The sequence below is a fragment of the Gopherus flavomarginatus genome (assembly GCF_025201925.1).
Source record: "Gopherus flavomarginatus isolate rGopFla2 chromosome 11 unlocalized genomic scaffold, rGopFla2.mat.asm SUPER_11_unloc_1, whole genome shotgun sequence".
NCBI lineage: Eukaryota > Metazoa > Chordata > Testudines > Testudinidae > Gopherus > Gopherus flavomarginatus.
In genome coordinates, this window is record NW_026114602.1 from 1,597,603 (window position 1) to 1,621,187 (window position 23,585).

Consider the following 23,585-nt stretch of genomic DNA (forward strand, 5'->3'; position numbering starts at 1 on the left):
AAAACAACCCAGGAAACTACAGACCAGTTAGTTTAACTTCTGTGCCAGGGAAGATAATGAAGCAAGTAATTAAGGAAATCATCTGCAAACACTTGAAAAGTGGTAAGGTGATAGGGAATAGCCAGCATGGATTTGTAAAGAACAAATCATGTCAAACCAATCTGATAGCTTTCTTTGATAGGATAACGAGCCTTGTGGATAAGGGAGAATCAATGGATGTGGTATACCTAAACTTTGGTAAGGCATTTGATATGGTCTTGCATGATATTCTTATTAATAAACTAGGCAAATGCAATTTAGATGGGGCTACTATAAGGTGGGTGCATAACTGGCTGGATAACCATACTCAGAGAGTCGTTATTACTGGTTCTCAATCTTGCTGGAAAGGTATAATAAGTGGGGTTCCCCAGGGGTCTGTTTTGGGAACGGCTCTGTTCAATATTTTCATCAACGACTTAGATGTTGGTGTAGAAAGTATGCTTATTAAGTTTGCAGATGATATCAAACTGGGAGGGATTGCAACTGCTTTGGAGGATAGGGTCATAATTAAAAATGATCTAGACAAATTGGAGAAATGGTCTGAGGTAAACAGGGTGAAGTTTAACAAAGACAAATGCAAAGTGCTCCACTTAGGAAGGAAAAATCAGTTTCACACATACAAAATGGGAAGAGACTGTCTAGGAAGGAATACAATAGAAAGAGATCTAAGGGTTATTGTGGACCACAAGCTAAATATGAGTCAACAGTGTGATACTGTTGCAAAAAAAGCAAACGTGATTTTGGGATGCATTAACAGGTGCGTTGTGAGCAAGACGCAAGAAGTCATTCTTCCTCTCTCCTATGTGCTGGTTAGGCCTGAACAGAAGTATTGTGTCCAGTTCTGGGCACTGCATTTCAAGACAGATGTGGCGAAATTGGAGAGAGTCCAGAGAAGAGCAACAAGAATGATTAAAGATCTTGAGAATATGACCTACGAAGGAAGGCTGAAAGAATTGGGTTTGTTTAGTTTGGAAAAGAGAAGACTGAGAGGGGACGTGATAGCTGTTTTCGGGTATCTAAAAGGGTGTCATCAGGAGGAGGGAGAAGATTTGTTCACCTTAGCTTCTAAGGATAGAACAAGAAGCAATGGGCTTAAACTGCAGCAAGGAAGGTTTAGGTTGGACATGAGGAAAAAGTTCCTAACTGTCAGGGTGGTTAAACACTGGAATAAATTGCCTAGGGAGGTTGTGGAATCTCCATCTCTTGGAGATATTTAAGAGTAGGTTAGATAAATATCTATCAGGGATGGTCTAGACAGTATTTAGTCCTGCCATAAGGGCAGGGGACTGGACTCGATGACCTCTCAAGGTCCCTTCTAGTCCTAGAATCAATGAATCTATGATGACATAATGCCAGGCTGATTAGGCCTTAGCTGGAGTGTTGTTTCTGGTTCTGGATGGGCTTCTGGTTTGAGCCACTATTACTGTGATTACTGTAGCATCCAGAAATGTCAACCCACTTCAGGGTCCCCTTTTATTGGGTGCTGCCCAGAGACCAAAACATGGAAAGATCTTGCCCAAGGAGTTTCTAATCTAAGTATGCAAGACTGGGAGGTAAGACAGAAAAGAAATGAGTTGCCTGAGTTAACCCCATAGGAAAGCTGGGAAGAGGACTCAGGTGTCCTGAGGCCCAATGAAGTGCCCTATGTACTAGGCCATGCTGCAGCCTTTCTGTACCAGTTTGCAGAATGGGAGATGGGGAGTCACAACACCTCTAGGGGGTGCCATTCTAGGCCTGAAGGACCTTCGTGGAGCTGAGGATGGTTGGCAGTTCATTAATTTGCACCCAAAGTCCCACTGGACCCAGTCCTGCAGTATGTAGGAAGTTTGATGAAATAAAGGCTGCAAGTCAGGGCCTACAGGGGTCTTTACGTGCACAGGAAATAAGCTGAGTCCTGTCACTTCCGCGCTTCCCTGTGTCTGGTAGACTGAGCCCGTGTACCCTAGGGTTAAGGAATAGCTATACACCATTCTCAGTTCTTTGTTCACTGGACAAAATGTCATGCCTAAAACAATTTGGGCAGCTTTCTTGGCTGTATTCCTTTATGGAGAAATCAAGAAAAAAGGAGAGAAAGAGAGAGAGAGAGAGACAGAGAAACTTCCAGAACACCACAGAGGGTGAAATCCTGGCCTTGATGAGATCAATGGAAGTCCAATAATTGACTCTAATATGACCAGCATTTCACCAACAGAGCGCAACACATCAGCACACACACACTTTCTCCTACCTACTGGAGCCTAGATTTTCTGCCATCTAGAGCAACAGTAGCAATAAGACACAAACTTTGAGTCCAGGTATGAAACTATTGGACAATAACCGTTGAGAGTGTGTTTAAGGAATTACCTAAGATAGATAGATAGATGTACTTGTAGACTGAAAAAAGTCAGAAAAGGAGGAAGAGAGTAGAACTGGTCTAAAATCTTTTGACTCATGGGAAATTTTCACATTTTGAAATGTGTTTTCAGTCTGAACTGGAACAAAAACAAACATTTTCAAAATTTCCCATGAAATGAAAATTCTGAAAAATTTCAGTTTGGGGAAATTGCCATTTAGGAAAGTTTCGGAATTTTGTTTCAGAGGGGCTCTGCTGGCACAGGTAGCATCATTTGGGGAGGACGTGGTCCTACTCCAGTAGAAAAATTCCTTCTGGGTACATGCTGTGTCTACCCTAGTGGACTGACTCCAGCTCCCACCAGGGCTCTGGTTGGTAATGAGTCCTTCGAACCCCTGCAGTGAGGGTTCTGTGGTTACAAGTTGGGAATAGCTGTTAGCAAAGAACAAGCAACCACATGAGTCGCTTATTTGTTCCTTTATGTATTTGGAACCTTTGATTTTGTCCTCCTGTCACAGGTGATCAGCAGACAAAGATTTCTCCTCAGGGTGCAGGTTAAGAGGCAGAGTTTTTGCATTACATGAGCTGGTACATTTGCATCACCTCCCCTTAGAGATTTCCTGGGAAATAAATGTTGTTTGTCCCAGTCATTCATTCTTGTCTGGCACATTATTTCAACTAGTTCTTGGAAGCTCATAACACTTCCTAGGGTTAACATTGGTTACATTTGTAATGTGCGTGGGGTGGGTGGATTTTTTTGTTTTGTTTTCGGTTTTGTTTGCACCGTTCTATTTCTATCTTTGATACTTTACTTTTATATTATTTCCTATCATGTCACTGTCAGAAATGCATAATATGAGCAGACTGAGCTCTTGAAGATTCTCGCTGTTAAGCATTTTCTCTGGCGTATGAATCATTTTTGTGGGTCTGTTCTGCACCCTCCCCAAAACCAGATGCAGTATTTCGGTATTGGTCTCACCTGCACTGCACACAGAGGTAAAATCACCTTTCTACCCCTAATCAGGGCCGGCCTTAGGATTTATGGTGCCCTAGACGAGATTATTAAACTGGTGCCCCTGTGCCTGATCTGCTCTTAGCAACACAAACATAAGCTTATAGTATTGGAAAACTTGCCACATTCACATTATTAAAACCAGTTTAACTTAATTAAGCACACTGTAATGCTGATGGACTAGCACTAAAGAAGCAGCACTATAGAAAAAATTCTGATATGACAGAATGATGCAAATAATATATTTTTTTTAATTTATCAAAATTTTATTGGAAATTTATATGAAGAGGTATTGAAACAAAGATTTGTTTTTAATTAAAAGCAATTTTTCTGGCTTTTTTGGCTGCAAAATCAGTAATAATGTCATCGTATGACAAAGACAAAGTCGTGTCTTGTTCGATCGCAAGAATAGCAAGACCAGTAAAGCGTTCCTGACTCATTGTAGAGCGGAGATAGTTTTTAAAGAGCTTTAGTTTTGAGAAACTCCGTTCTCCTGATGCTTCTGTTACAGGAATTGTCAGTAGAATATGAGTGGCAATGTACATGTTAGGATATATGTCAATAAGGTTGCGGGTATGAATAAACTGTACAATGTCCATCACCGATTTTGCATGTGGCAACATTGATGACAGTGTACTCAATTCTTCGTACAGTTCAAGTCCATTTAAATCAAAACTATCACCGTGCTTCAGGAGGCTCTCTAGATTCTTGCACTTTGTCATTAGTTGCTCTTGTTTTCCTATTTTGTTGAATTTAGTTATGTCATACAAAAATCCAAACTGTTCATGGTGTACTTGCAAGGTATTAAACCTTTCATCAACAGCAGATACTGCTTTATCCATCACAACATTAAAAAATTCAACCTCAAATTTCTTTTCTGGATCATCTATGGGCATGATCTGCTGTATAGATTCTTCACAAAGAAGTGTCCCTGGCCTTTTTAACTCATATTAACTATGTATTTACTTTATGAAAGTTGGAGAAAACATTGTGAAAACTTAAAACATTGGCTGCCCAACTTCTGGGCTGGCAAAAGTTATACTGACTCACAGGGAAAAAAAAAAGCAGGAGAATCTTAGTACAACATATGGTCACTCTATACCAGGGGTCGGCAACCTTTCAGAAGTGGTGTGCCAAGTTCACTGTAATTTAAAGTTTCTCGTGCCAGTGATACATTTTAATGTTTATGGACGGTTTCTCTCTATGTCTGTATTATATAAATAAACTATTGTTATTATCTGAGGTCTTGGCCACCGGTCCTGCTCAGGCCACTGCCAGCTGAGTAAATGAAACCCCAAACCGGCAGCGGGCTGGTGGCTGGAACCCTAAACAAGGATCCCAGGCCCTGCTCAGCCTGCTGCTGGTCTGGAGTTCTGACCACCAACTCCTGCCAGCCAGGATCCCGGCCGCCAACCCCCCCTCAGCCCACTACCAGGCTGGGATTCTGCTCACCCAGGCTGGCAGGAGGCAGAGTGGGGCTGGCGGCTGAGCTCCTGACTGGCAAGGGGCCGGCACCTGGAACCCCGGAGTAGCAGTAGGCCAAGTGCTGCTGGCACCCCAGACTGGCAGCAGACTGAGCCACTCAACCCCCCACTGGTCCTGCTCAGCCCGCCACCAGCCCGCTCAGCCCGCCACCAGCCCACTCAGCCCACTGCTGGCTGAGTGAATGGAACCCCAGGCTGACAGCAGGTTGAGTGGTTCAACTGGCCTGCTCAGCCCACTGCCAGCCTGGGATTCCTTGGGGGTCCCCAGGCCAGCAGCAGGTGCTGAGTGGGGCCGATGGCTGGTATCCCAGCTGGCAATAGGGCAGCAGCCGGAACCCCCGAGCAGTGATGGGCTGAGCCGCTCAGCCTGCTGCTGCATACCATCAAAAATCAGCTCACCTGCCACCTTTGACAGGTGTGCCGTAGGTTGCCGAACCCTGCTTTATACACTAGTAAGGAGATGAGCATATTACAGTTGTTGGAGGGCTCTTATCAGAAGTAACAGGCTATAGGAAAGTCAGTTTTTGTTTTTCTGATGAAAACTGACCCACTCCCTGCCTCAAACCAAACCTGTCACTAATAATTGTCAACAACTTAATTTTCTGGTTTTGGCTAAGATATTGATTTAAAAAAAAACATTGAAATTGGATTCAGGATTGTTAGCAAGAATGTTTGGCAAACAAAGTTGTTAAATGACAATCTAAATGGCAACACAGTACTGCTTTCATGCTTGGATCACCCCCCAGCCTGCTGGTCCAACAGCTGCAGTAGAGGAGGAGATAGGTGGAAAACTGCAGGACCCCAAAATCCACCTCTTGAGGTGCAGCGTGGCAACAGCAGCAGTAAACCCTCAGGTACAATCACACGCCAATGGGCACCGCCGCCAGCCCAACAGACCATGGTGAAGTTAGCACAGCATCTGATCTCAGGGATGGGGCACCCATGGAGCCACAGCAGCTCATCCTGCCCTGTGAAGCTCCCCCCGGATGAGATGGATCACTGGCAGCTGCCAGCCCAGGGGAGAGACGTTCCCCAGCTAGGGTGATAGATCCAGATGTCCAGATTTTATAGGGCCAGTCCCAATATTTGGGGCTTTGTCTTATATAGGCACCAATTACCCCCATCTAGAGTGACCAGACAGAAAGTGTGTAAAATCAGGACAGGGATGGGTGGGGGTGGGGGGGGTAAAAGGAGCCTATATAAGAAAAAGACCCCAAAATTGGGACTGTCCCTATAAAATAGGGATATCTGATCACTGTACCCCAATCCCCTATCCTGATTTTTCACACATCTGGCTAACCCCAGCCCAGCCCAATGTGACATTCCAATCCTGGCTGCCTGCTGAGGAAGTGAGTTACTTTCACTTTCATTCCTCAGCAGGCAGGCAGCCAGCCTCCCCCCACCTACCCCCAGCACCTCACCCAACCCAGACCTGACGGAGGGGAGGGAGGAGAGAGAGAGGGGTGCTCCTGGGGAGGAAGGAGAAAGGAGGGGGTGCTCCGTGGGGGAGAAGAATGGATGTTATGGGAGACAACAAAGGATACTGGTTCCAGAGCCACAGAGCCTGCCTCACCTCACCTCAGCCGGGGGGAAAGAGTCACACTCACAGGTGAGCTCCTTTCCCAACCCCCACCCCCTCCCCTTCCCAGACACCCCAGCAGCCAATCCCATTCCTCAGACTGTGCTGCATTCAGCTCTCTCTAGGACCCAGCAGCCCTGCTTCTACACTGTCTGGGCTGCCTGCAGAGCGGTGCCCGCAGGCAGAGTGAGGCCCTACGCGGCTGCCTATTCTGCCTATGCCTAAGGACGGCCCTGCCCCTAATCACTATTTCCCTGTTTATAAATCCCTTGGGATCCTTTCAAAATCCCACTATTAAGCCTCCCCTATCTTTAGTTAACAATTTTTCCTCAGGCAGAAGCAGCCTTTTTTTACTGTTAAAGTGCTCTACTCTGAAGAGTCAGTGTGTAAGAATGGCTGCTTCTTATTCCATACACATTCTTCTTGCGTGTGTCCAGAGTCCAAGTTCCTAAACTTAGGGAGAAAAATAATGTTTCTCTATTTTTTAATACTCAGAAATGGGAATGGGGGATGGTTTCTATTTAGGCCTGTGTATTGTGGAAATAATATCTCACAGAGTACACCTAGTACAAATAACCAGAATACAAAACGTAGCCACATTATAATATTTAACCTATAATTACAGTATGAACAATTGGAAAAAATATGACAACTTTAGTTCTAAAAATCACACTGCACTTTATTTTTGCATTTCGTGTGTTGTGCTTCACTTGCATTTATCATTTTCGTGGGTATACGCCACTATTAATACTGCACCATTTTTATTATTGAACTGTAACTTACAGTTCTGTACATTACAATCAAATTATCTTTGTTTACATATGATGCATATTTTAGCAATTGTAACTCTAAATTGAAAATCTCCTTGGAAAAAGGTGTTGGTAAAATAAATTATAAAAAAACAAACAACTTTGAAGGGAGGTAAATGTGTCCCTATGTAAGACCCACCATATTAAATAATTTTTTTTCCGTTTTAAAAAAATAAAATAAAATAAAATAATTATTTTTATATTTGTAAAAAACCTAACAAACACTGTCCACAGGCTGTAGCAGATCAGAGCAATATGATATCTATTAAGCAAAAATTGTAAACTTAATGCATGTTTGATCCTGTTTTTCCCAGCCATACCAGGATCATCTCATCGTCATCTTATGCCGCAGATCATCAGCTGGCAAGTGCAAACAGGACAAATGCACAGTTTTGCCAAAAGTGGGGTGCGACCCCTAGTGGGGTGCAGAGGACTGTGCAGGGGGCAGGAGTAAATGAGCGGCTCGGGCTGGGCCAGCTCCACGCAGGCAGGTGACAGGGAGTATTGGGCTGCCACTCATGCAGGGTTTGAGGGGAGGCCCTTGGGCTGGTCCTGGGTTGGTGGCAGGGGGGCTCAGGGTGGCCCCACAGGCAGGAAGCAGGGAGGGCTACGGGCGTGGCTTACATGGGGGGGGAGTGGCAGGGGGCTCAGGCTGGCCCCGTGTGGTGTCCCATTATCCCTTTGGTAAATATGGTCTCCCTAGATAGCAGTGGATTCCAATGAATGCATCTGACCCAATCTCACAGTGCATCTTGGCTTTTAGCAGTATCATCATTTTTTCCCCACAGTGCACGTTTCTTTTGTTAAAACCATGGCCCCTGGGACCCACTGGTTCTGGGACCAGTGATCACATTTCTCTTCCAGTGCCGAGAATTAAACTCGGAGCTCCTGGGATTTCTTCTTCTTCACAGGCCACCCAAAAGTTCATTTTGTTCCATGCATCCCCAGTATCCCTCTTATGTCTGCCAGCCTAGCAGGGGAATCCAGAGCTGGTTGATAACATCTGTTTGTCAGTGGGTGGCGATGGATTGCAGGAGAGAGACCGCTTATGAGTTCTGGTGGCTGACATCAATACGTAACCAAACTGAACCACCCCAGGAATTTATTAATGATTCCCCTTGTGACAGACTCTCTCAGTCTCCCAAGAGGCAGCTCTCTTGATCCTGCGCAGGAAAGCTGAGAGGGTTTTCATTAGACGCTAGAGTCAGACACTATAGTAAGAGGAAGATTTCTGGGGCTGTGTCAGCTTTGGAATGAGATCCACTTCCTCTGCCTGGCAGAACAGCAATGTGACTCTCCCAGGGCTTCCTCGCTTTGTCTGGAGGCAGCTGACTCTGACAGCATGCTGGAGGAGGTATTGACTCTTGAAATGTGCAGCATGATACTTGCGATAACCAATTTTTTATTGCAGGTGGGATGCTCGGAGCCCATGGTGAGAAGCAAGGAGAGTTTTGGTAGGGGAGATCACACTGAGCCCTTGTATTATTTTCTGTTCTAACGGGTTCTAAGATATTGGCTGGTACTTTCACACTCCTGCAGAGTAGGGAACAATTGGTCACTCCATTTCTGAGAGAGGGACTAGATGCAAGGAGGCTCAGCTTTCGAAAAAATTCAGGTATCCAACTCCCAATCAAGTTCTATGGGAACTGGACACCCAACTATCTTCCTGTCTCTTGGAAATCCCAATCCAAGACAGGGTGTGAGTTATCCAGGATTACAGAGGATGTTCACAGCAAGGCAGAAATAGAAGCCATCACTCCACAAGATTTGGCAATAAACTTCCCTCCTAGAACTGGCATATACCCCACAAGAGAGTGTGGATGGGAAAATTCTGCTTTATGTTATATTTCTTTTCAATTTTTCATCAGAAAACTTCAGTCAAAATGTTTTTTTCTTTAATTTGGAATCAAAATTTTCTTCTGTCAAAAGATGTCACTGTCCAAAAAAAGAGGTGGGGGAGGTTCTCAGACTCAAAATATTTGATGGGAAAATGGCTTTTTGGATGAAAATCTGTTTTTTTCCATGAGAAAATTTCCAAACAAAGTGAAACTTGTCATTTCATTTGGATTCATTTCTTAATCTTCAAACAGCAAATTGTGAGAGATGCCATTTTTTTCACACTTTCTCACCTTCTTTTAAATTTCCCCATACAGTGGGAAAAGGTGGAATAAAGTAAAGCAGTGAGAGACTAGGAGGAAAGGGATTGCAAATCTAAATCCTGACAGTGAATACCAACACTTGGCAGGTCTGTTGAATCAAGGAGGGCCCTGTGGTGAGCAAAGTGCTCTTCTGGTGAGTAGACTACTCCACTTCCCTCCCAGTACCCCATCCTGTGGTGAGCAGGGGTAGGATGACTTGGGTTTGATGAATCAGGGTTCTCCTGAAGTGAAGCTGAGGACACTGTGTTAGTAAGAAAACCCCAAACAAAGTGTTCTTCTTAATGTGGATCGAAAATTAGATTTAATATCAATAAGTTAAAGGGAAGCTGAACAAAATATAATTATTATTAGAACTCTTCAATTTGCAGGTATAGTCTAAGGACACGAAATGGAGCAGCAGAACCTCACCAGTACAGTGACTGAATTTGTTCTCTTGGGCCTCACTCAGAATCAGCAACTGAAGTATTTTCTCTTCATGGTCTTCTTCATAGTCTACGTGACCACCTGGCTGGGAAACTTCACCATCATCATCACCGTGATCGCCGACCACCAACTCCACACCCCCATGTACTTCCTGCTGGCCAACCTGGCTTTTATAGATGTCAGCGACTCCTCAGTCAATGCTCCCCACCTGCTTTCAGGTCTCCTCTCCCAGCATAAAACAGTCTCCTTTGAGGAGTGCATCCTCCAGATGTTCTTCTTCCACTTCATCGGGGGTGCAATGGTGTTTTTTCTTGTGGGGATGGCCATTGATCGGTACGTGGCCATCTATAAACCACTGAGATATTTGATTATCATGAACTGGGGCATGTGCACGGGGCTAGTGGTACTGGCATGGCTGGGTGGATTGGCTCACTCTGCTGTTCAAATTGGACTTCTCCTCCAGTTACCTTTCTGTGGGCCTAACATCCTGGAAAATTTTTACTGTGATGTCCCACAAGTCATCAAACTGGCCTGCACCAACACCTACTTGGTTGAACTGCAGATGGTCTTCAATGGTGGAGTGCTCCTCATCACACTATTTATCAGTCTGCTGATTTCCTACACCATCATATTAGTCAAGATCAGGACACATGTCATGGAAGGAAAACACAAGGCTCTGTCCACCTGTGGAACCCAGATCTTGGTTGTGAGCTTAATATTCATTCCTGGCATCTTCATCTATGCTCGGCCCTTTAAGAAGTTCACCCTGGACAAGGTGGCCTCAGTCTTTTTCACGGTCATTTCCCAAATGTTGAACCCAATGATCTACACATTGAGAAATGCAGAGATGAAACTGGCCATCAAGAGGCTGATGAGCAGAATGCTGTTGTCATGGAAGAAATGAAGGACATCGGTTATCTTTGAATGATCATTTCTGTTAGAAACCGGACCTCAACACATCAAAGGGCAGGTGTACACGCCATGTGAAATGTGCATTTCATTGAAGAGAACACATACCACATACTCATGAGAAATTGTGTTAATGAATAAATTACACACCCAGGGTCACAAATCTCCATTGAAGTTCATGGGGCCAACTTGTTTAGATCAGCGTACCTCCATTGGAGTCAATGGGCCAGGTCCCAGGCTTGTTTAAATCCTTATAGATCTATTGGCTTCAATGGCTAAGATCCCCAACTGCTGTACACAGATCCACTAGAGTCAGCGGGCCAGATCCCCAACTGATGCAAAACGATGTTGCTCACAAACAGCTGATTTTCTGACTCTGAAATTTATTGGTTAAAAAAAATATTCTACAAATGCTTTCAATTCCTGAAACAAATCATTTCTTCTCAAAAGGAACAATATGCAATTTCATATATGGTGAAAAAATTGTGTCCTTAATTAGCATAAATATTATTTTATAACATATTACAGGAGAGGAATATGGTATTCTAATATTGTATGGCTTAGACCTTTTTACTAATATACATTTGCAGCTTACTTGTATTTTCCATATGACTAGTTATCAGTATGAGTTAACAAAATTCAGTCTTTATTTTCATAGGGGATAAGAGTTAATTCTTTTATATGTTTCCATTTCTATTTCCAGCTTTACAGGTTAAACTACAAGTCTTTGGTTGTTTTGTTTTGTTTTTTCCCTAATCCTGACTTTTACTGAGGTAATCAATCATTTTTTGATGGAATGTTGTTATTGTTAAAAGTGGCTTTTTAGACACTTTGAAAATGAAGTGAAAAATGTTATCATACATTATCCAGAGAGGGTTTGTTTTGTTTTGTTTTTGGCGGGGGGTGGTGAGTAGGTTTTACTTTTCTTCCTTCTTTTCTCCTCCTCTATTAACATTTTCCTTAGAAAATCAGAAGAAAGTTAAAAAGAGAGAACAGGGATAGAAGTAGGAAAAAAATGAAAAACCAAAAAAAAATCATCATTTTTAGATAAAAATGCTATTAATATTTATTTTAAAATACAAGTTCTTTACAACACCTGAAATGAAAAATGGCTTTGAAATTGTTCAATAATTTTGTGAAATATTTTATTTCTTTCCCAATCAACTTTATTTTTATAACTTTGCAGTAGTAAATTGCTGATCGGCTGTGAAATCTGGCAAAGTAATACCCAACCAATCTCCCAACCAACTGCCTCAGAGCAGTAGAACAGTGGGCGGATGTTACTTCCAGCTGGAACATCAAAAGAATAGAGAACTCATATGTAACCCATGTCACCTGTGCAAAACCATTGATGACAGTAGAAGGGAACAGGAGACGCTGAGGGCAGAATGATAAGGAATGGCATTGAACTGAAGTCACTGAGGGCAGGGTGTGAAGGAGACGGGGATGCAGAGGGGTCATTGAGGGTAGTATTACAGTGGTGGAAATCATCCAGGTAACCTGAGAGAGAAGGAAAGAAGCAGAAATACAAATATGGCTACTTCCATGGCCATGAGATCAACAGATTTGGGTTGTACTGGGGAAAATGGTAAGCAAATTCCAAAATCCAGGGATATTTGCTGGAAATGAGTTGCCCCCAAACCCAACAAAGTGGAATTCTATTCTGTAATAAATTAGAGCAGATAGGTCCATTTATTCTAATCTATGGTCCAGAATTTTAAGGTATTTAGCGACCTAGAATCATTTTCAATACCATCTTTGTAATCAGTGGGGATTAGACACCCATGTGCTTTTGAAAATCCTGCTAGACGCCTACATATCTTTCAAAATCTGGCCCCAATTGTCTAATGCCTTCTACTGCTGCCAACATGCACCCAGACATTGATTCAAGGTGCTGCTCTTAGTCACTGGATGAATAGCTTAGCCTACACATGCAACAATGGCCAGGAGAAATCCCCTCATTGCTTCCCTGACAGGGTTGGCAAAACCAGGGAAAAGAACATTCTAGCAGAAATGTTGATCCCTGGTCCCTCACTTACACCATATGTTCCCATAGAATCATAGATTTTTAGGGACCTCAAGAGATTATCTGTTCCAACCCCCTGCTCAAAGCAGGACCAATCCCCACATGGTCCCCTCAAGGATTGAGCTCACAGCCCTGAGTTTAGCAAACCAATGCTCAAACCACTGAGCTATCCCTCCCTCGTCTGCTTCTTCAGCTAGAATGTTGAAATTCTTGGACACTGAGTGTCCGTTGACTGTTAAGTCCAAAAGGAGACCAAATTTGAACTTTGACCTTTCAGTCAGAGCTGACCAACAGATGATCAGGATCTTCAGCCGTTCTCTTGGCTCAAATGTGTTAAAGTTGACTAGAAGGACTTGGCATGAGCATACCTGATTGTTCTAATCACTGCACCTCACTCCTCTCCTAGAACTGCCATACAACCCACAAGTCCCCATTCCTATCTCTGGCTCTGACCCCTGGAGCAGACTGATGTCTCAGTGTCAAAAGCAGCACCCATGAGTGCTGAGTTTTCCACTGCTTTGGAGGCGAGACAAAGGCCCAGTTTATCCGCAGTGTCCTGAAAATAGTCCTTGCATCAGCTCCAGACAACTCTGAAAATTTCGAAGCCTGTTGAGTTTGGATAGCTAAAAATAAACATGAAATAAACAAATAAAATAAACAAATGAAACACTTCAGGAACTTATTACTCATTCCTCTTGGGACTGGCTCCCCAAATCTCTGGGGAAGCAAGTTCTCGATCAAGCCCTGTAAAGCTTAGGGGGATTTCAGAAAGTCTTTGATCCCAGTGCCTGGGCAGATATAGTACATGTAAAAGATTTCTGGGGATGTGTCATCTTTGGAATCAAATTCCACTTCCCCTGTTAGTGGGCAATGAACATGTCTGAGATGTGACTTCCTCTGGCTATCCTCAGTCATTTGGAGGCAGCCCGCTCTGAGATCACTGACACAGCAGTCTGTCTGAGGTAATTACTTTCATTGCACAAAAACTGCCATTTACTACTAACAGGGATAGGCGTCGTGATTGCAGGGTGGGGGGCGTGGGAGGTGGGTGAGCAACTTTTCTGATATTGGCTTGGATTTTTAGAGGCTTTTATGTGAATTATGAGGAGTGAACAGACCCTTTTAGTACAACTGTCTGAGACCTTCATGAGACTAGCTCTGTCTGAACAAGCTTTTCCTACGCCAGCGGCTCTATGCTGCTCTGATGTGAAAGACATTTCCTCTGAGGCAGGTTGGAACTGGGAAGTTACAACTGAAAAAAGCCCAGGGAAATGCCCTGATCTGTGGATATAATTTCAGTGAGATTCCCTGCACCTATTCTCCTTTGAAACTCCTAGATGGGGAGGAGACATGAATTAGGCAGGGTCCCTGAAAGCATCCGTAGTAGGGCAGAAATTGAATCTAGCTCCTCAGAATCCAAGAGCCATGAGTTACCCACAAATACATTCTCCCTCATCATGCGCAGCAACAGAACACTGTGCTTTAATGGTGAGATATTTAGGGCTGGCTGACATTTTTGGCAAAAACAAGCAAATAAAACAGCCCCAGAAATTTGAGCTTTTCCACAAAACCAAACTTTCATCTGGAAAAATCTCTTCTCTCTCTTTTTTAATGGAATACTTAATTACTTCCTTTTTCATATGTATAAAATAATAGAAATTGTCATCCTACTACATACACATCATTTTCTCACATATTTCTCACATATTTTAATTCAACATTTTTTGTTGGGAAAAAGTGGTTTTTTTAAATGACCTCAAAAAGATTTCAAAACTGTTAATGAGAGTTCAGCATCCCTTATTCCATAGTAACTCTGAATATTTCACTCTAGATGCATACTTGGAAACATTTATGAGTTCACACTTTTTTAATATGAGTGTCGAAAGTTCAGCACCAGAATCCATAGGCACCTTAATAAAGCAATGGCATTTTTCAGAGATGTTGAGCACATGGTAGTCCTGCTCACGTAAACTAGACAAAATTCCTTCTCTTCTTGGAGCCACCTGAAGAGGCCAAAGACCATCATCATGTTAAGGTGGGTTACAGGTGTTCAGTACCTCTGATATCAAGGCCAGGAATTGGGCAACAGAATCCCATGAATCAGTGGTTCACAAATTTTCCATTGCAATTCTCCTCCCATCTTGTGAGGATTTAGCTAGGTTCCCCCTCCGATTTAACATCTATGATCCCCAAGACGAGAGCCCCTGGATTCTGAGAACTGCTGCCTAAATGCACTCCCTGCAAATCCACTTGCTTCGCAAACCAGAACCTCTAGGCCCAGCCAGGAATCTGTGTACAATGGGTGGTGTGCCCCATCAGGACTTCAGGAAGATGAATGGATATGGTGGTTAGTATGAGGCTTGTCTGGGTGTGCACATCGCTCCTATTCACTGGTGGAGATCGTAGTGTCTACTGAAGCAGTTACTGAACACTGCGGCTGAGGATAGATATATAGAATTTAGCAAACAAAGAAATTCATAATCAAATGTGTTTCGTAAAGTGCAGTTAATGCTCATTTCATGTCAGTAACATGTAGTGGGATTACATAATGATTATTATCATCACTCTTCCCTCTTCAGGAGCATTTTGAAGTTCATAAATGGAGCAGGAGAACCTCACCACCACAGTGACAGAATTTGTCCTCTTGGGCCTCACCCAAAGTCTTGAGCTGCAGCAATTCCTCTTCATCATCTTCTCCATAGTCTACCTGACAACCTGGCTGGGAAACTTCACCATCATCATCACTGTGATCACCGAGCACCATCTCCACACCCCCATGTACTTCCTGCTGGCCAACCTAGCTTTCTTGGATGTCGGCGACTCATCAGTAAATGCTCCAAAATTTCTGATGGGTCTCCTCAGCCAACGTAAAACCATCTCATTCAATGAGTGTTTCCTGCAGATGTTCTTCTTCCACTTCATCGCCGGAGCAATGTCATTATGCCTTGTGGGGATAGCAGTCGATCGGTACGTGGCCATCTATAAACCACTGCGGTACTTGACAATCATGAACCCTGGTGTGCTCGTGGGGATAGTGGTACTGGCATGGCTGGGTGGATTGGCTCACTCCGCTGTTCAGATTGGACTGCTCCTCCAGTTACCATTCTGTGGGCCAAATGTCCTGGACAATTTCTACTGTGATGTTCCACAGGTCATCAAACTGGCTTGTACTGAGACTCACCTGGTCGAACTGCAGATGGTCTTCAATGGTGGAGTGCTACTTGTAATGATATTCATCATTCTGCTTATTTCCTATGCTCTCATCTTATTCAAGATAAGGACATACCTCACAGAAGGGAAACACAAGGCTCTGTCAACCTGTGGAATCCAGATTACTGTGGTGTGTTTAATATTCACACCCTGCATCTTCATCTATGCTCGACCTTTCCAGAAGTTCACCGTGGACAAGGTGGTCTCAGTCATTTATACTGTAATCACCCCAATGCTGAACCCGATGATCTACACACTGAGGAATGCTGAGATGAAGAAGGCCATCAGGAGACTGATGAGGAGAGTGCTGTGCTCAAGGAGGGAAATAAATACATAATTTATCTTTCAATGTCAATTTGTATTGAAAAACTGAATTCAGCATAGCAGAGAGCAGATGTATGGGGTATGTGAAATGTTTTGTGCAGTCATACAGTGCACTCATAAGAAACTGTGCTCACAAATGAGTGATAGACTGAGGGCCAGAATCTTCATAAAGGGATGAAAAGCAATCTGTTTAAATAAGATATGACTCCATCCAGGTAAATAGACCAGATCCCCAGCTAGAGGAAATGGGGGCATCTCCCTAAATTGTGTCCACCAGCTTAGACTTTGACATTGAAACTTGATGGTCGAAATTATTCTAAGAATGATTTTGACCAATGAGGAATCCATGAGGAATCAATATCTTCTTTGAGAAAAGAGCTGTTCAGTATACTAAGTGTCGTAACTAATGTACTGGTTGTGGTGAGGAAATTACTGTAGAGTAGTGCAAGAAGTGATTAGGAACCATCTTTTACTTTATGGCTTATATTTTTATCCCTTATACACATACAAGTCTTACCTGTAATTATCATGTGACTTTCCATCAAAGTGATTTAAGAATGATCAAATCTTACTTTCACAAGGAATTGATTTTAATTTTCATACATGTTATTTCTGTTTCTATCTCTAACTTCACAGGTAAAAAGACAAAAACAAACAAAACACAACTTGGATTTGCTTGTCTTTTCTGTTAATCCTTATATAGAGTGCAGTAACGGATAGAGTTGGGAAACATTTTGAAGGATTTTTTTTAAATTGTCCGTTTCATTGATAATGTATAAATAATATTAAAAAAAGTTTCCGTATATATTCCAGATTTTTGTTGTCAAGGGGAAAATAAGATGTTGATGTTTCCATGTTCACTTAGAAAGAAAGAAAGAAAGAAAGAAAGAAAGAAAGAAAGAAAGAAAGAAAGAAAGAGAGGAAAATTGGCGGATATTTTGTTATAAAGGAAACAATTATGAAATTTTCCAATAAGAGAAAAACAGAGGTTTTTTTTCAAAATATAAATAATTTTGTAAACTTTCAGATAATATTGTGGTTCTTTTTTCTTTCTCAAAAAGTTCTATGTTCTCAAAATTAAAGAGCTAAAGAAGCTGTTCTACAGTTACAATTATTTAGATCAAACTAGGCACCTGTTCCACAACAGATCTACTCTTCCTGTGTATCAGAACTTGAGTTTGAGACCCAGAAATGAATTATAACTATCTATACTCCTGTTAAGAACTCCAATACAAACTCTGCTCTGCAACAACAGCTTCACACTATTTCTAGAGAGAAAAGGTAGATGATGTAATATCTTTTGTTATGCCACCTTCTGTTGGTGAAAGAGACACGCTTTCATGCTTACACAAAGCTCTTCTTCTGATCTGGGAAACTTACTCAGAGTGTCACAGCTAAATAGAAGATGGAACAGATAGTATAGCATCTAGAGTTAGCACATATTTCAAGGGATCATTCAAGATGAAGTGGTTCATTAACAATGCTCCAGTCATAGAGATGAAAGAAAGTGTGGGGAACAATAAATGCCCAAATAGCAACTATGTGGGTGAAACCAAACAATCACAACTCTCTCCAATGAACTCACACAGGAAAACGATAATGGCCCAAAGCACCTCATCACACCTGGGCGAACACTTTTCATTAAGTGATCACTCTAAATCTGACCTATCAGTCCTCATGTGCAAAGGAAACCTGCACAACACCGGGTAAGCTCAAAAGGTTGTCTCTCTTGCCAACAGATGTGTCAGGTAAAAGATATTACCTCCCCCACCTTGATTCTCCAGGATCCTCAGACTGACACAGTTACTGCATACATGCTATTTCTGACAGTAATATCTTTAGAACAGAACTGTCAATCAATGTCAAATCAATCACACCTATATATAATGAATGAAGTCAACAAGAACATAAAAAATTAAGGATTTGGTATTCAACTGAGGTCAGTGAGGTCAGCATGTGACCAGGATGGGGACTACTGAGAGGCACAGAGGGCAAGGAGTCAAGGAGATTTGTTTCCACAGCGGTCCCCAGTGAGGGCAGCTTTTCAGTGATGGAGACCATCTAGGTAACCTGAGAAAGTCAGAGTGAGAGAGGCAGGGGGAAAAATATAATCGCTTCTATGCTCATGCAATCAGCAGACTTGGGTTGTGTTGGGGAAAATGGTAAGTGATTGATCTGCTCCCAACCCAATAGATCAGAATTCTCGTCTCTTGCAAGCCGGCCCAGGTGGGTCTATTCAGTTCTGTTCAAGGCATAAGGGCGATATTTTTAAAGATATTTAGGGGGCCCAGTGGAATGTCCAAAAGCACTTAGGTGCCTTTGTGCTCAATGGGTTTAGGCACTTAGGTGCATTTGGAAATCCCATTAAGTGCCTAAATATCTTTAAAAATCTGGCGCTAATTCTCTAGATGCCCCTGCTGCTGCCTACACACATCTGGGCATCAGTCTAATTTGCTGCTCAGTCCCCCCACACATAACAAGCGATCCCCTCCCTGTTTTCCTGACATGACTGGCAAATTCGGGAGAAGATCATTCTAGTGGAGATGTTGGTCTCAGGTCCCTCACTGACGCCATACATTCCCATGTTCCTGTTGAGCTGGAATGTTGAAATTCTTGGACACTGACTGTCCATTGGCTGCTCAGTGCAAAAGGGGACCAAATTTGAACTTTCACCTTTCAGGCAGTGCTCACCAAAGGTAATCCGTATCATAAGCCTTGCTTGTAGCTCAAGTATGTTAAAGAGGGTGTGAGGGACTTGGCATGACCATGCCTGCTAGTTCTAACCACTACACCTCACACCCCTCCTAGACCTGGCATGCAACCCACAAGTCTCCATCTCTGACCCCTGGAGCAGATTGATCTCTCAGTGCCAGGGGAAGCACCCAGGAGTCCTGGGATTTCTGCTGCTTTGGAGGCCAGACAAACACACAGTTCATCCACTGTGTCCCGACTATTCTCCTTGTGTCAGCCCCAGACAACTCTTCAAAGTTTACAAGCCTATTGAGTTTAGATGGCCAGAAATAAACATGAACTAAATGAAACACTTCAGGAACATATTAATGGTTCTTCTTGTGGTGCAATCCTCACACATCTGGGGAAGCAACTTCTCAGTCAGGCTTCATGAAGCTCAGGGGGATTTCAGGGAATCTTTGAGGCCCGCGCCTGGGCAGATATCATACATGGAAAAGATTTCTGAGGATGTGCCGTTTTTGGAACCATACTCACTTCTCCTGTCAGTCAAAAGAGCAATGAACATCTCTGAGATGTGACTTCCCCTGGCCATCCTCAGTCATTCGGAGGCAGCCAGCTCTGAAAGCAGAAAGCAGACTTTTACTGAAGAACTTCTTTCATGTGCTGCTAGAACATAAGAACGGCTGTACTGGGTCATACCAAAGGTCCATCTAGCCCAGTATCTGTCTACCGACAGTGGCCAATACCAGGTGCCCCAGAGGGAGTGAACCTAACAGGCAATGATAAAGTGATCTCTCTCCTGCCATCCATCTCCATCCTCTGACAAACAGAGGCTAGGGACACCCAGCTCTAGACATTGTAATAGCAGATGAAGGAGGTGGGAAGACAGCTTTTCTGATATTCAGGGCTGACCAGAGGGGGGAAGCAAGTGGGGCAATTTGCCCCAGGCCCCATGCCCCGCAGGGGCCCCATGAGCCCTGGCCTGACAGCAGTCCGGGTCTTTGGCCGGCATTTGGCCAGTGGGGGGCCCTTCAGTGCTGCCGAAGACGCAGAGTGACTAAAGGACCCCCTGCCGCCGAAGACCCGGACTGCTGCCAGGTGAGTACAAGCACCATGGCTTCCCCGCTTTGCCCCAGGCCCCCTGAATCCTCTAGGCATCCCTTCTGATATTGACTTGGATATTTAGAGGAACCTAAGTGAGTCAGAAAGAGAACTGAGAACAGAGCCTATCTGAGACCTTCCGTGAGACTATCTCTGTCTGACCAAGCTTCTCCTATGTCTTCTCCTATGGCTTTATGCTGCTCTGATGTGAAAGACATTTTCTCTGAGGCAGGTTGGCGCATGGAAGTGAAAACAAGGAAAAGCCCAGGAAAGTGCCCTGATCTGTGGATAAAGCCTGAGTGCGATTCTTTGCATCTAACTTCTTTATTCTCCTTTAAAACTCCCAGATGGGAGGGGATATGAATTTTCCAGGGTGCCATAAAAATGTCTGCAGTAGGGCAGAATTTCTGTGACAGAACTGTAGCCATTCTCCTGCTTTCCTCATGGAAACAGAGCACGGTCCTTTAAGGATGAGATTTTTAGGGCTGGATGACATTCTTGTGGGGGGGGGAGGTAGGGGGGGACATCCTGCTGAAGAATGAGCTTCCCTCAAAATCCAAATTGCAGATAGGAAAATCTCTTCTTTCATTTTGTTACCAAAAAATTGAATTGGAAGTTTTATTTCTTACTCTTTCAAATGCAAAAAGAATGAGAGAAAGGGTCCCCCTGCCCAACCCATGCCATGCACACAACATTTTCTCACATCATTTTATACCCTCCCCTTTTATTTTTTCCTTTGGAAAAGGTGAGGGAACGTAAAAAAGTTAAGGGAAAAAATTGGTTGAGAAGACATTAAAAGTAGAATAGCCAAGCAGAGAGAGCACTAGACTGGAACGCAGAAAATCTCTGTTATATTCCTAGCTCTACCGATAGCCTGCAGGTGTCATTGTCTAACTCATATCCCCTCTGTGCCTCAGTTTCCCATCTGTTGGATAGGATTAACAATAGTGACCTCCTCTGTGAGCTGCTTTGAGATCCATGGATGAACCCCACTATACAGGGCTAAGTGTCATTACAAGTGACAAATATTTTTCGTTTCCCCAAATAAGAAGCCAAAAATTGAAAGAAAAAAATATTTACAATTGAAACAAAAACATTGGGGGAAATGAAATTTTCATAGAACCATAGAAATGTGGGGCTGGAAGGGACCTTGTGAGGTCATCAAGTCCAGCTCCCTGCACTGAGGCAGGACCATGTGAACCTAGCCCATTCCTGACAGGTGTTTGCCCAACTTGTTGTTAAAAACCTCCAGTGATTCCATCACCTCCCCTGGAAGCCTGTTCCAGCACTTAACAACCCTGAGAGTTTATCATTTTTGATGTTCTCCTCTGGCTCTCTCCAGTTGGTCCGTGTCTTTCCTAAATTGTGGCGCCCAGAACTGGACAAGATACTCCAACTGAAGCCTCATCACTGTAGAGCTGAGACGGACAGTTACATCCTGTGTCTTATGTACACCCCAGTATGATATTAGCCTTTTTCACAACTTCATCATGTTGAATAATATTCATTTTGTGAGCCATTCTGACCTCTTCCGCTCCAATACTTTTCAGCAAATATGGCTTCCTTGCTAATCATGCAGTGCCTGGCTAGCTCAGTCGGTAGCATGTGGGACTCTTAATCCTTGGGTACAGCAAATTTTTTATTTAGTTGAGATTGGTTCTGTTTTGAGCAAGGGGTTGGACTAAATGACCTCCTGAGGTCCCTTCCAACCCAGAGATTCTATGGTTTTATAATTCTATGCTCCATTTTGTAGCTGTGGATTTTATTTTTCCTTCCCAAGTGAAATATTTTGCACCTATTTTATTTTAATTTCATCTCATTGATTTTGGACCAAGTCTCATGTTTCTCAAAGTTATTATGAATTCTACTCTGGTCCTCCAAAGGTTTTCAGGCAGTTCTAGAGATGCGCAAAAATGTTAATGGGAGTTCAGTAAACACAATTCCATGGCAGCTTGGAATATATCACTCTAGATTCACACTTGGAAACTTTTAGGTGTTTACACTTTTGAAATCAGGTGTTTAAAGTTCAACACCAGAATCATGGGCACCATAATACAGCTACATCATTGTTCAGAGATGTTGAGTACACCTTATTCCTAGTAAAGTTAATCAGATGTAATTCCTTCTCTTTTTGTAAAAGCAACAAAGACTCCTGCGGCACTTTATAGACTAACAGACATATTGAACCATGAGCTCTCGTGAGTGAACAGCCATTTCTCTTTCTGTAGTAACTAGAAGGGGGCAAAGACCATCATTATCATAATGTGAGATACACATGTTAGGACCTCTGATATCAAGGCCACAAATTGGGCATCAGAACCCCTGAAGTGTCTAAAGTTTTCCATTGCAACCCCCTCCCATCTTGTGAGGCTCTAGCTGGGATCCCTCTCCTATTTAACATCTGTGAACCCCCCCAATAAGAACCTGGACACAGAGAATCTCTGCTATGCACACTCCCTGCAAATCCATATTCTTCCCCACCCTGAACCTAGGCCCCGTCAGGAATCTGTGGACCATCAGAGGTGTGTCTCATCAGGGCTACTGGAAGAAGAATGGAGACTGTGGGTTAGCAGAGGGCTTGTCTGGGTGTGTAAACCACTCCTCTTCACTCCCTATGACCCCAGGAGTGGAGAAGACCACTGTTGGAGCTCACAAGTTCTGCTGAAGTAGATTTACTTGTTCCGATAATATAATAACTAGGGACCACCAAATGAAATTAATGGGCAGCAGGTTTAAAATAAATAAAAGGAAGTTCTTCTTCACACAGCACACACAATCAACCTGTGGAACTCCTTGCCTGAGGAGGTTGTGAAGGCTAGGACTATAACAGGGTTTAAAAGAGAACTAGATAAATTCATGAAGGTTAAGTCTAATAATGGCTATTAGTCAGGATGGGTAAGGAATGGCGTCCCTAGCCTCTGTTTGTCAGTGTGTGGAGATGGATGGCAGAAGAGAGATCACTTTATCATTACCTGTTAGGTTCACTCCCTCTGGGGCACCTGGCATTGGCCACTGTCAGAAGACAGGATACTGGGCTGGATGGACCTTTGGTCTGATCCAGTATGGCTGTTCTCAAGAACATGGAGTTATAAACATATAAAAACATTTTTGCTGGATTTTTTAGTGTCCTTTCCATTGTTAACAAATAAATAATGGGTAATAAATGACTTCAAATATTTTCTGTATATATATATTTTTTTTTAAAAAAAAAGAACATATTTTCCTAGTGGTTCTTAGTTTTTAAATTTTCCATATTGATTACTTTTATTCTAAGAAAGAAAGAAAGAATAAATATGAAATTTTACAGCAAGAGGACAAGATGGAGAGGGGGCTACAAAGGGGTCACCAAGGGCAGGGTGTGGAGGGGGGCTGTAAAGGGGTCACTGAGGGCAGGGTGTTTCGGGGTGGGGGCTGCAAAGAGGTCACTGAGGAAAAATCATAGAGATTTACCTAGAACTAGAAGAGACCTTGTCTCCAGTCCCCTGCC

General features: G+C 43.2%; 2 protein-coding genes across 2 annotated transcripts; both read left to right on the forward strand.

Moving 5' to 3' along the window:
* The first annotated feature begins 9,802 nt into the window (after positions 1-9,802).
* Positions 9,803-10,741, forward strand: LOC127040921 (olfactory receptor 4D2-like). Its single transcript, XM_050935459.1, has one exon. The coding sequence runs from the start codon at positions 9,803-9,805 to the stop codon at positions 10,739-10,741; it is 939 nt and encodes a 312-aa protein (XP_050791416.1).
* A 4,630-nt stretch (positions 10,742-15,371) lies between these two features.
* On the forward strand, positions 15,372-16,319 carry LOC127040915 (olfactory receptor 4D2-like). The gene has a single exon (XM_050935457.1). The coding sequence runs from the start codon at positions 15,372-15,374 to the stop codon at positions 16,317-16,319; it is 948 nt and encodes a 315-aa protein (XP_050791414.1).
* The last annotated feature ends 7,266 nt before the right edge of the window (positions 16,320-23,585 follow it).

Bases quoted from the DNA above. Each gene is read 5' to 3' on its own strand.
- LOC127040915 (XM_050935457.1), top strand. From the start codon at position 15,372: ATGGAGCAGGAGAACCTCACCACCACAGTGACAGAATTTGTCCTCTTG.
- LOC127040921 (XM_050935459.1), top strand. From the start codon at position 9,803: ATGGAGCAGCAGAACCTCACCAGTACAGTGACTGAATTTGTTCTCTTG.